Source organism: Cottoperca gobio, chromosome 11 (genome assembly GCF_900634415.1).
Source record: "Cottoperca gobio chromosome 11, fCotGob3.1, whole genome shotgun sequence".
Taxonomy (NCBI): Eukaryota; Metazoa; Chordata; class Actinopteri; order Perciformes; family Bovichtidae; genus Cottoperca; species Cottoperca gobio.
The window spans coordinates 4,554,390-4,567,461 of NC_041365.1; the positions used below are offsets into that span (position 1 = coordinate 4,554,390).

Genomic DNA, 13,072 nt, shown 5'->3' on the forward strand with positions numbered 1-13,072 from the left:
TCTTCTTCCTCTTTACCTTTTTCTGTCATCTCTCATCCGTCCTCTCTTTCCTTTTCCCTCCCTTCATTTCTTTTTCTCTCTAAACCGCCCCTCTTTCTCTCGCTCACTCCCCCGTGTCTCTGTCTCTCTCCCAACATGCCATTAAGTCTAACCTCTATGGCAGTGTCAAAGCCAAGCAGGCCAGCTGAATGGGAAGATAGAGACAGAGATAGATGGAGACTGCAGCTTTACAGTCCATCATCTTTGCCTGTGTGTTTGTGCGGGGGCAGCCGTGCGCGTGTCCTCTTATTTGTTTTGAACTCTTGAGATGTTTGCCTTCTTTTTTGTGTCTTGTCTTTTTTTATTTTTTTATGTGTGTGTTAGTGTTTTTGTTGCGCGCGTGTGAGTCTCGCGTCTGTGTTCATGTCTTGCCCCATTTCATAAACACCTTGTAGACTCTGTCATTTTCTCCGCTGTGTTTACCTCACCGACCAGACATCTTGGTGTGCTGTAAGTAAACTCTCACACACACACACACACACACACACACATATCAAAACACACCACAAACACTGCAGACACATTAAAGGCGGTATTTTGGCAGAACACAAACAGTGAAACGGCAACCTTTAATTCACTCGCCAAACATGGCAAATCAGTTCTTCTCTCCCACTCTGTAAAAGACTCTGTGTTGGATATCGTGGGAAGATCCATGCCTATAGGCTCACAGATATGAACAGATACAAAAGTGTATCTCCGTTAGGGCAGTTTCACCCGAGCCAGAGCTTCCCCCGCCTTGTTGCAAACTCCACGAGCCGCGAAGCAACCTTCCTGAATGTGTCTGTAAAGCAAACAGTGCCATCTAGTGAAAGGACGCTCTACATTATCTATCGCTTCAACCCCTCAACACTGTTAACAGCTTCAAAGCCTCAAGACTCATCTGATACTCTGGCCTAAGTTCCCCCAAAACAGGCAACAACATTTGTAAACAGACAGCAGTTAGAGCTGCTCCTCTGCGAGTTTGAGAGGCTGATTTGATAAAGATGGGACGCTAGTTCACATAAAACAGTTTGTGTGCAAGTCTGGAATGTGTTCAAGAGCACGGCGTCTATTTTTAATCCTTTTACCTTTTTGTTTTGTTTTTTTTCTGTTCTTTTATCACTTCCTCCACCTCATAAAGAAAGTTAATTAAAGTGTTTGAGAGTGTGCGTTGTGTGATGGAAAAAGTAGTGGCTGAAATAGGTTTACTTCTCCCCGTGGAGCGATGGTGAAGATGATGATGACGAACAGAGATTTCCTCTTTCTTGACGTGTGATGTTTTTCTTCGGTCTTAATAATAATAATAATAATAATAATAATAATAATAAATTGATATTATCAAGATGCATGTATTCAGTTTGTTGAGTGGGTTATTGTAGAAATGCATTGCATGTTAAAATGCTTGTGTCCATCCTTGTGTAGGTTGCGGGTGGCAGCACATCTCACCAGGTCAGCTTCTCGTACTTCAACGGCTTTAACTCTCTCCTCAACAACATGGAGCTGATGAGAAAGATCTACAGCACTCTGGCTGGCCACCGCCGGGATGTGGAAGTCACCAAAGGTACAAACAAAAGAAAAACCTCATAAACAAACCAAGCAGCCAAAGATCTGATGCACATTAATGAGTATATATATATATATATATATATATATATATGCACTCGCATGCAGCCATGTCCTCTAAGACGGGCAGCGTACAGGGGCACACACTCATAAAACAAATGAGATAAAGTATTTAAGTCTGTGTGCTGAGGGTGGAAACTTGTTTTTGTTTAGATTTCTTCCTTCCCGGTGGCATTTAAATGGACATGTTGGATGTGACCCAGCACACGTACTGCATACCCACAATTCCTGATGGAGCCTGTCTTGTCTATTAGACATCCTGGCACTGATCTGAGGAATACTTTTGTTTTTTTGTCTCGGCAAGCTTTTGGTTGATAATGACATTTCTTCTTAATTCTTCCCCCCCCAAAAAAGAAGAGAAAAATCATTGACTTACTTTTGAGGTGTGTTGTCTCAACCTGTAGATCAATGTGCACATGAGATAGTTAAAAACATTTGTTAAAGCTTTTGCTTCGCTCTATAATTTAAATGACAGTAGTGCAAAGAGGCAAAGCTGCTAGGTGATGAACACGAGGTATTATCTATTGATCCAACAGTCTTTTCTTTTATACATTTTCTCTAGTTCTCTTCGTCTCCCCTGGTTAGTTTCTTTAAATCCTTATCTCCCTCACTTGCTTGCCCCACTTGCTGTCTCTCATTCCTTTCCTCGGTACTTGGTGGGAAGCCCAGTTAGCTTTCTCTGTCTCTTTCTTTCTGACTCCCTCGCTCCTGATCTGGTCGTCCATTCTGACCTCTCTCCACATGGCCCAGGGCCACTAGTTTAGCCTTATGATGCTATCTGAAGCCTTATCAGGGGTGTGGACCATAACCGACCCAGACCAAGAGCCCATACGCTCCCCAGGCTGTTCCCACCACGGGTACACTGAGACTGGGCTTGGCTCGACCCGTGGTGGCCCGCAGCCAGCCAGACCTCCACACAGCCACCACCCATCCACCCTCCACTCCCGGAGTCATTAAGGCTTCCTCTGGGGACTGCAAGTGCTCGGCTCCACGTACCACTGGCTGGCCGACAAACACATACTGTACACACACCCGCATATATCAAGTGTGTGCGTATTTCGTAGCACACTATTTCAAACATTTCTCACATACACACAAGCGTTCAGATGCATTAACACAACCAAGCATGCACACATGCGTAATAATCCCGATTGATTCCGTATGTGCAGCGAGGCCACTGTTTTGCCTTGGGGACGCCATTACAGTGCTTAACGCCAACACAGCAGTGAGTGCAAACGTGTGTGAGCGCTTGTGTGCGTACGTGCACAGGAGATCTTTACAGAACACATCTTTTTATTGAGCCAGCAGTGTACAAATCATGACTGTGCAAGTTAGAATCAGGTGTGTGTTGATGAAGTATATCCTTCTTTTTTTATACACATAATACTGTAACTGGATCTTCAGTAGATTGTACTGGAACTGATGATTTGTGAGCCAATTCACTTCTGAAGGTCCTCCGGCACCGCACACATGATTGTTCTCAAATGTAAATTGCAGGGATGAGGTTTTTCTTTTTTCGCCAGTCACAATCTCAGGTCTTCAGTTATGTTCAGTCCGCACTGAAATATCTCAGCAAATATTGGATGCCATGACATATTGCACAGACATGCAATGTCCCCTGAGGATGAAACCTGCTGACTTTGGTGATCCCCTAAGTTTTTGTCTAACACAACTAAGAGTTTGAAATGTGTGGTTTTGAGATAAATGTCTCAACAACTATTGGATCCACTGCTCTGAAATCTAGTGACATGTTCATGTTCCCTGAGGATTTATTTGAACAACTTGACTTTTGAATCTAGATTAAATATACATTTGTCCAATACTTATATGTTTATGAGCAAATATCTGCTAAATGACTTCCATTCCTATCAGCCTCAACTGTAATTTAATGTAATGTAACTGCTATTTACTGAATGTTAACACGATAACATGCGACACTAAGACCACATTGTGTTTGCTAATATGATTGTGAGAATATTAGCGGCATGTGTTTACGTAATAGCATTTTAGTGTTTTGTACTTTTTATTTTTTACTTGAATGTGTATATTTTCTCTTTTTTAAACCATTGGTAATGTGTTTTGGAATTGTTTTTTAAGTGCTGTATAATTCACAATTAACATTATAATACTCCATTAGCCACTCATTAACAACAAAGCACCAAAAGGATGATAGGATGGTCATTTAAATCTAACAATCTAACAATGTTGTCCTAACACATTTCTTTTTCTTCACCCTGATTCATTTAGCTTACACACATACTATCGAGGAGTTGTGTGAAGACAAGACAGTTATGTGGGACTCTGCTTATCATTTGAATACGCTATGAAATAGACCACTTTATCTTAATCATATAATGTGTATAGAGTGTGTGTATTGGTGACTACAGGTAGACAGGTTATCAGCATTGTGATACGTGATCGCCCCAGACAGAACTCTGTCTATGTCTGAGTGTGTGTGTGTGTGTGTGTGTGTGTGTGTGTGGGTTTATGTGTGTGTGCGTCAGAGTTTATTCTTGTGTAAGTATGCTCTCTCACATGCTTGTGAGCATTACCTGCATGTACCCACGGATAAGTGTGTGTGTGTGTGTGTGTGTGTGTGTGTGTGTGTGTGTGTGTATGTGCGTGTGTGTGTGTGTGTGTGTGTGTGTGTGAGAGAGACAGAGCATGCCTCAGGGGTAAGCTGAGCCTCAGTGGGGTGAATGGCTCCAGTGTAGGACGACTTTGTCACAACCCCAGCCTGCTGCTCTTTGAATAAAGCAGGTCAAACAATGCTGACTCCTCCACTGTAAGCCAGCCTACAGTCAACCTGTTCTTTATTCCACCAACAATAGAGCCGGTCTTGAGTTACGGCTGCCTCAGAAGAACTCTTGAAGTCCATAACTCTCCATGGCCATATTTTTCTATTTTCTTTTCTTATGATGAATTCAACATGCTTGGACACATGTCACTTCCAACAGAAGGTAACTGTTGTGAGTGATGTTTGGGAAAAATCACCTTATCAATATAATGATAAACATAACATTTTACCAAGGGGCTGATGGTCCGTTATCTATCTGCATTTAGAGGGAAAAGGCCGACCATGGATTTGAAAGCAGCAAGTCGTTATCAAACCCGGTACTCAGGAAATCATTGACTCATGTAGATGTGCTGTATATGAGGCAGGTTACGCCAAAAATGGAAACACCCTCAAATAAAAAATATTGGATCATAGGTGCAGCACACACAAAATAACAATGTGCAAACAGACAATGCATCTAACTGTACATTTGACCTTTTATTGCACATCATAATGGCAGTAAATGTTGGTGCATTACATGTAACATAATATCATTGATGATACTGAGTCTATGATGCCATATCGTGAACGGTTAATGGAAATATGAATCACATGAGAAGAAAAGAGATGTCAGTCACAGGAAACCGCTCTTGTTTGCGATCACAGATTGTGTTTATGTGATTAATTCGGCTCAGCACTACGTTATTTTGACTTAGTTTCATATTGTAATATTGCAGTGTGTCATATATCACGCAGTCGTGAACATGTATCATGACAAAGTTGATCGTACGACTGCAGATTTAAAAGCAGTGTGTGATGCTTTTCCATCAAGTTTGTGGACTGTACTGTATTTTCTCCAGGCTGAATTTGCTTCTTTATACCAAAGCCTTGACAAACCAACTAAAGTGGATGAAGGAATTTCAAGTTCCTTTGCCTTTTAAGATATAGTAATCCCTTGATTTGAACATGTGGAATTATGAAATCACTGTTTATTGAGGAGGAGAAATACATATTCTGTCCGGGTTGTGAAACAGTGAGCTTTGGATCACAGCTGTGTCTTCATTCTGTGCAGTGGATCAAACATGTTCTCAGTGGGATTTGGGATCCACCAAGGCTGTTCCTAATCACCTATTCTGTTTGTAATCGTCATGGACGGTATCCCAAAGCACAGCCAAAGAGGTGATTGTTCAGTTTGGTGACATCTCAATTGCATTGCTCTTTGCAGATGATGTAGTTCTGTTGGCTCCATCAGGGCATGGCCTAACATGAACTGGGGCAGTTTGGAGCCAGCTGTGCAGCTGCAGCCTTTTCAGCACCTCCAATTTAATTCTTTTTTTCACAATACACTTTTTAGGTCTTTAAAATAGTATTTTGACTGGATGAAGAACTTTTGTCATCGGACGTCTGGATCTTAAAGTTATCAGAGAAACAAGCTGAGCAAACGGCGTGGCAGAAAATGAGTTTAAGAGAGATGGTGACCTTGAGTTAAGGATTTTGAGAAGTACATTTTGTATTGTGAGCATGAGATGCAGAGCCAGAATGGTGTCTTTTAGATGTTGTACCCTTTACCGCAACGGTGACAATGAGTTACCTGTCAATCTACGTTGCTGTTCCAGTGTCTGTGAGCTTTGACTTTGTATCTCAGAGCTCAGATATTAAAAAGGAGCTCAGACATGGACCTGTGTGCCTCGCTGTGGAGGTGCCCAGACCCAGAACACACTGGATGAATTGTATATCTCCCATCTGGCCTGGGAATACCTCGGGATCCCTGACGTCGAGCTCGAGGTTGTACTGTAGCTGAGGAGAAACATCAGCTGAGTTGGCTGTCACCATGACCATGAATATAGTATATATATATTACTGCATTTCCCTGTTATTTTATCTGAGTGGTTGTCTGTAAATGTCGGGGTTTGTATCTTAAGGTGTGGCGCTCTTCATCTTTAGTAAAGACTAATTACAATTTTGTCTTTCTTTGTAGAGGAGTTCATTGTGGCAGCTCAGAGGTTCGGCCAGGTGACACCCATGGAGGTCGACATCCTCTTTCAGCTGGCTGACCTGTCAGAGCCCCGTGGGTAAGACACACACACACACACACACACACACATGCTAAATCACGCTAGCTTTGATTTAATACCTCAATTTAGATAATGTTACAGTTTATAACTTATATTTAATCTCGTCAAGGGATGGAATATGACCTCTGAGGGAATAATCATAGTAATGTGGATATGATACCAAACAGGTATACACATTCAATATAACTGTGGAATAGCATCTCACAACTGAAGTCATACTTAAGTCATTTGATTTGTTCCTCAGTTAGTCAGGGAGTTGTGGAGAGTAAGTCTATCCCACACTTACACCCCATAGCGCACCTTTGGCCCCAGGGTCTATACCTCAGAGAGACGCGCACTTTCTTCCTTCTCAAACTAGCAAAGGATCAAACGATTCAGACATGACTACATCAGTGCCAGAGAATCCTCTTTCAGTCCAAAACCAATCCAAGCTCCCATTTATCTTAAAAAAAAAGGGCAATCCAGCCCCTATGATCCGTGGCACACAACAACTGTATGCGTTTCACATTCCCCCACTTCCTTTGCGTCTGCCTTGCGGCCCAACCATTGCGCTCATAATTCCTAACCCCAGCCTGAGACACCACCTGATTATTATTTCTGGGCAATGGGATACTTTAATAGCCCTCTCCACTCCCCTTGATTGGAGATGCGAGAGATAATAGCCCCAATATTCAGACGAGAGGGGTGGGGGCGGATTTGGCGTTCCCAGTTCCCTCAGCCTGGGAAATCTGGGAACGTCACAGAGATGCAATGGAAAGACTCAGAAAGGCAGTAGTTTTACGTCCAAAGGTTAAATATCGTTGTTATACTTGGATGAAGGGATGAAGGAGTGGGAGTTGTCAGTTCCAATAGATTGGTTGTCTTACTCAATCATGCCAAGAGCCTGGATCTTTGAATGCCACAATATTTTCACATGGAACGATGGCAAAGTATCTTCAAGTAACTTCAGACTGACAGATCGTGCTTCCAAAGGTCATGGCCTTGATGAAATATTATAGTTTTTACAACATTTGAAAGTTACTTGAAACCTCTCACTCTCTCCTTTCTCGCTCCTCATCAGACGTGTTGGTTTAGTGGACATTGAGCAGATCGCTCCGCTGGAGGAAGGCGCCCTGCCCTACAACTTGGCTGAGGTCCAGAGACAGGTACAGAATATGAAGACTTGTTGATGTGTTTGGTTTCCTCTTCCACAAGGGCAGATCTTTTTTCGTCTCACGACATTCTCTAGGGCTAGATGTCACCATGTGGATTTATAATTAAGGATAATGATATCTCCTGTTCACACGTAATTAATCCCCCAAGCCAAAACATCAGTTTGATGCATGAATTACACAGTTCATTCATTGAGACATCGCTTAAGGTAAAAAAAAAAATAGAGTAGACACAGATTCAAACAAGTTTTGTCAGATACAAAGTGGAAAGTTTGCCCCCAAAACCTGCCAGTGTTTGTCAGCACTGCTCATTTTCAAAAGTTCATTGCAAGGTTCAGAGCAAGTTGTGTCCAAGTAGCTTCCCATCACAGACTTAGACTTAAAGAGACTTTCTTGAGAGAGAACACCACTAGAACTCTCCCTGACATGTGGTTGACGTCTTAAAAAAACAAACAGACAAAGCTCACAAATCCAGGGAAATAAAGACAAGCAGACCCATCCTCAAGGCCGAATGAACCTCAAACACGTTGCAAAATGATAGATTTGAAGAGACTTTGCAGCAGCTAACAAGAGCAATTTGTAATAAAGAGGAGGAAGAAGGACGATTGGACAGCCAGACAGATGAGCAGAAGACTCTTTTCCTTCTCGCTCAGTTGTGTTGCCTGGTGGGTTCCAGCACTACAGTGAATGCTTGGCCAGGCCATATTGGAGCAGACGGGGGCCAAAGGGGAGAAAGCAAAGGGGCCCAGCACTACACAGACGCCAGTCCCACCACAATGAGCCACTTTAGGCCCTTGTGGTTTGGCCTCAGGGGCTGGCCGCCAGCTAGCTGGAGCGCTCACTCCTCAACTTTTGCTAGTTCTCTCCATTTCCTTTTTTGATCTACTTTCTCTCTCCCTCTCTCTTATTTGTGTGTCGGTTCGCCTTTTCTCTCTTTATATCCTGTTAACTTGTTCCCTCTTTCTCCCTCAAACATCCTTGCAGTTAGTTCTGCCAAGTTCCACTAGTCCTCCTCCTGCAGACACAGCTGAGCAGGATGATAGAAGTGGAGAAGGTTGTGTTTAAAGGAGACATTTGGGCAGGAAGAGTCCTCTGGGAATGAACTGTGGAGGAGGTGGGAGTTCACTCTGACAGGTGGACCTGTTCTACAGACTCCCATCCCCCTCGCACACGCACACATACACCCCCCCCCCCCCTCCTCTCCCCAGAGTCGAGAGGCCAGGGCTGGACAGACCAGACAAGGCAACAGGTACCTCAGCTGGAGGGGGGAGCGTGGCTAATGTTACTGTTTGGCTAATGCTGGCGCTTCTGCTCTTTGCATATGATGGTGATGATCTCAAGGGTGTACTAAGATCCCTTTGATTCCAGTTTCATTTGACAAATACTCTTACACACTAGTGTAAACCAGATTACTTAAGCATGGGGAATTCTCTGTGACTGTAAGTGAGCAATTCAAAATAGTAGGCTGTGGGAATAAAGATAATTCAATAATAATTTTCTGGCTTTACATCGTCAAAAGAAATGAATAAATGAATCAAACAATAATAATTAACACATACATTTGTAAAGAAAATAATCATCAATTGTGATCGTGATTTCATCTAAATGTTATTTGACAGTATTTCATAATCAATGCCGTCTTTACTGCATATTAGGATTCTTTTGTTTTTTTCAATCTATGACTTTATTTGTGCGCTTTCTCACCGATTTAAAAACATTTACTTAAATTCAAGTAGCTTCCCACTTTATTGTCTGCATGATTTTATTAATTGACCATTATACTGTTTTCAAAGGTCCATCCTGAATTTGGGACTTGCTGTCAAACACAACAGCAGGTGTGACAAGTGATTGATTAAATAGCCTGTAATTTATTTTGCAGGGTGGTGGAATTGGATGTGTGGCATGCAACGTTTTATAAGAACAGTATCGAAATGTATATGGACTGGTGGAGAGCAATCAACGTCTGAAACAGTGTCAGGTCTCAATGTTGTTAATTCGTTGTTTCCCACTTCTGCACTAACGTCTCCATTGTCTCTTTTCCCGCCGTGTGATTAGCAGTTGGGCAGTGACGTCTCCCGCCCCGTCCACGTCCAGGTGGCAGAGTCGGCCTACAGGTTCTGCCTTGGCTCAGTGGCAGGGGGTAAGAGTCACGCCCCATTGGCTCCCTGCATACCTTCACCCCACCACCCACCTACCTGCTTGCGTGTCTACCTCCCCGCCTTCTGCTGTCCTTATAAGAAAAGGGTGAGAGAGAGAGAGGACAATGGCCCCTCTATTGCCCTTCCCCTTGCTTACAAGAGCAACGGTTGCTCCCGTGCTTAAAGAGAAGTGCTCCCTTTCTTTCTTTTTCTCTCTCTATCTCTTTCCCGCCCTTTACCATCCCCTCTGCCTCGCTCTGTCCTGCCTCTCGCCTCTCTGCGTGCCATGGGAAACCTCCTGTGTGGATTCTTTTGTACCTGTGTGAGTGATCAGAGGAGGGAGGATGAGGGTGGGGGTGAAGGGTGGTGCCTGGGCCTTGTGTTTGGCTTCAGACTCCCCACTGTTTTTCTACTCCTCCTCCCTTCCTTCCTTCCTCCCCCTTCTATCCCAAGGGAGACAGCTTAATAAGGAGGTATGGGTCTGCCATCCCTTCTTCTCTTTCGGCCTCTCTCTAATTAAGTCTGTCGCCTTGGGTCGGTTCTTTTTGTTTGTGTCCGTCTGAAGGGCCGAAGATACTGGGACTCAAAACACTTTTGACGTCTTTCTTAACCCTAACCCCGCAGACTTCCTCTTCCTCCTCCGCCTTTTCCCCTTCTTCCTTTTAAAGGGTCAGCACCACCAAATTACAAAGGCCTATTTTCTCACCTGTCTCCAGTGGTATTTAGCAAAGCTACCTGCTTTGTCTTTGTTTTCCACCCCACTGTAAGTCAGTGAGTGCATTTCTGCAGCGCTCACAGCGTTGTAAAAATACTTTTATATTCTCAACCTCTCTTACTTCTTTCTGTGAGGTTTGCGTGTACAAAAAGTATTTTTTCAACGTGATGAATGTCTCCCGTTTAGTTGTTTTAAGGAAGCTTAAAGTCATTCTCATCAAATATTATACGAGCCTAACAACACTATCTTCTCTTTACTCCTACTCAACTATGTCTGTTGTATTTTTTTCAGCTTTTATTTATTACCACTGTCTTCACTTGCAAAACATAAAAATGTAAGGGTGGGTTACAGATGTACGCTACACAATGGTGGCATGGTCATAACAGAAAACCACTAATGTGAATATGTGTATTGAAATAAACAAACGGTACCTTCATGATGTTTGACTGTTGTCTAAATAACCATTGTTCTGTTCTCTGTAGCTGTGGGTGCCACAGCCGTGTACCCCATTGATTTGGTGAAGACACGCATGCAGAACCAGAGGAGCAGCGGCTCCCTAGGTGGGAGAGCTCATGTACAAGAACAGCTTTGACTGCTTCAAGAAGGTGGTGCGCTACGAGGGCATCTTCGGCCTTTACCGAGGTCAGTCTGCATTGATACAATTTCAAACCTCAAATATCGACATACTTTTAGCCGTTAATAGAATCCTTGAGGAGTCCATGCAGCATTTACCTTTGTTTTTCTCGAATGCCTCCACGGTAGGCTCGCTGCAGTAGTTAATGTTGTTAATGTTCACGCAGGCAGTCAAATCCACAAAACAGGTTTATAAAAAAGAGCTGAGATGTGAGAGAAGAAAGAAGAAGAGAGCGGTAGGGACAATAAATGTGGAGAGGAGGAGAAAAGTGTAGGGTGGACAGGAGGGCTGTATGAGTTCACCTCTCTGTTGACCTGTCTTCTTTGAAGTGATTACCGGCTGGCTGGGGACTTTCAGAGCAGGACAATGAACGTCACACGCAAGGCCACATACCTTAAGGCATGTGTCAAGATGTGGTGATGTCGCATGTCTGGACTTACACACTCATACGGATGCATACACAGACCCTGAGCACAAGTATGTAGGCAAGCACACACGGACATGCAGGCGACTACTTGGGCATTCAGGTACGCACATACCAGGGCACGACATCCCTAATGACTACCTGCCCTGTCTTCAGAAGCCGGGGTTAGGGTGTCTATGTCGGTATTGTTGGGGTTGGATTGAAGAAGGATTGAAAAAAAGGTCCCCTGGAACGGTGGCGGGGGCCTTTTTTTAAATCCCATGATTTTGATTGACAGCACCGGGCTCCCGAGAGGAAACTTGAATGCTTGAATATCTGTGGGAAACACAAAGACCATCAAGAGTGGAATGGCTTCACAGACGCAGAGACAGACAGGTCTGGCTCCAGATAGATGGCCAGACGGCCAAACTGTAGTTATGTAATATAAGTTGAAAGTGCCTTTACTGAAAACCTAAGCTAAGCGGAGAGAGTGGTATCAGCAGCGCACAATTGGCACAAATACTAATGTAGCATAATGCTGTGATCTCTCATTAACTCTCATTGATCTCATTATTAAGAGAAATAAAAGCATTTTTTGTAATGGGGATGATCTAGCCAAAATAAAATAAGTTTATATTCCCATGTCCTGACATGTGTGTGCACGTGTATTCTGTGTTGAAGAAAGTGTCTCGGCATTTGGGGAAAAAATTATTCAGAAATGATTTTGCTTTTTCATCAGGTCCTTTTGCCAAGTTCCAAATTGAGTATATGATTGTGTGTGTGTTTGTGTGTGTGTTTGTGTGTGTGTTTGTGTGTGTGTTTGTGTGTGTGTTTGTGTGCGTGTGTGTGTGTGTGTTTGTGTGTGTGTTTGTGTGTGTGTTTGTGTGCGTGTGTGTGTGAATGTGTGTGTGTGTGTTTGTGTGTGAATGTGTGTGTTTGTGTTTGTGTGTGTGTGTGTGTTTGTGTGCGTGTGTGTGTGTGTGTGTGTGTGAATGTGTGTGTGTGTGTTTGTGTGTGAATGTGTGTGTGTGTGTGAGAGTGTGTGTGTGTGTGTGTGTGTGTGTGTGTGAACGTGAGTGTGTGTGTATCTGTGTGTGTGTATGTGTGTGTGTGAATGTGTGTGTGTGTGTGTATGTGTGTATGAATGTGTGTGTGTGTGTGTGTGTGTGAGTGTGTGTGTTTGTGTTTCTGTGTGTGTGTGTCTGTGTGTGTGTGTGTGTGTGTGTGTCTGTGCGTGTGTGTGTGTGTGTGTTTGTGTGCATATATGTGTGTGTGTGTGTGTGTGTGTGTGAATGTGTGTGTGTGTGTGTATGTTTGTGTTTCTGTGTGTGTGTGTGTGTGTTGTGTGTGTGTCTGTGTGTGTGTCTGTGTGTGTGTGTGTCTGTGTGTGTGTCTGTGTGTGTGTGTCTGTGTGTGTGTCTGTGTGTGTGTGTGTGTGTCTGTGTGTGTGTGTGCGTGCTTCTTGCCTTGGGGCTGGGTAGGGGGCCAAGTTTCATTGTGCTCCGTTGTGATTATTTTGTTTATTTTTATCCTGCTCTG

At 43.5% G+C, this 13,072-nt stretch overlaps 1 protein-coding gene across 1 annotated transcript in view; it reads left to right on the forward strand.

Annotated features, from left to right (window-relative positions):
- slc25a13 (solute carrier family 25 member 13) overlaps positions 1-13,072 on the forward strand; it is a 45,969-nt gene that overhangs the window by 15,431 nt on the left and 17,466 nt on the right. The window contains 6 exon segments of the mRNA XM_029443053.1: positions 1,441-1,579; positions 6,396-6,489; positions 7,553-7,637; positions 9,699-9,783; positions 10,979-11,055; positions 11,057-11,138. Of these exon segments, the coding sequence (XP_029298913.1) occupies positions 1,441-1,579; positions 6,396-6,489; positions 7,553-7,637; positions 9,699-9,783; positions 10,979-11,055; positions 11,057-11,138 (562 nt within the window).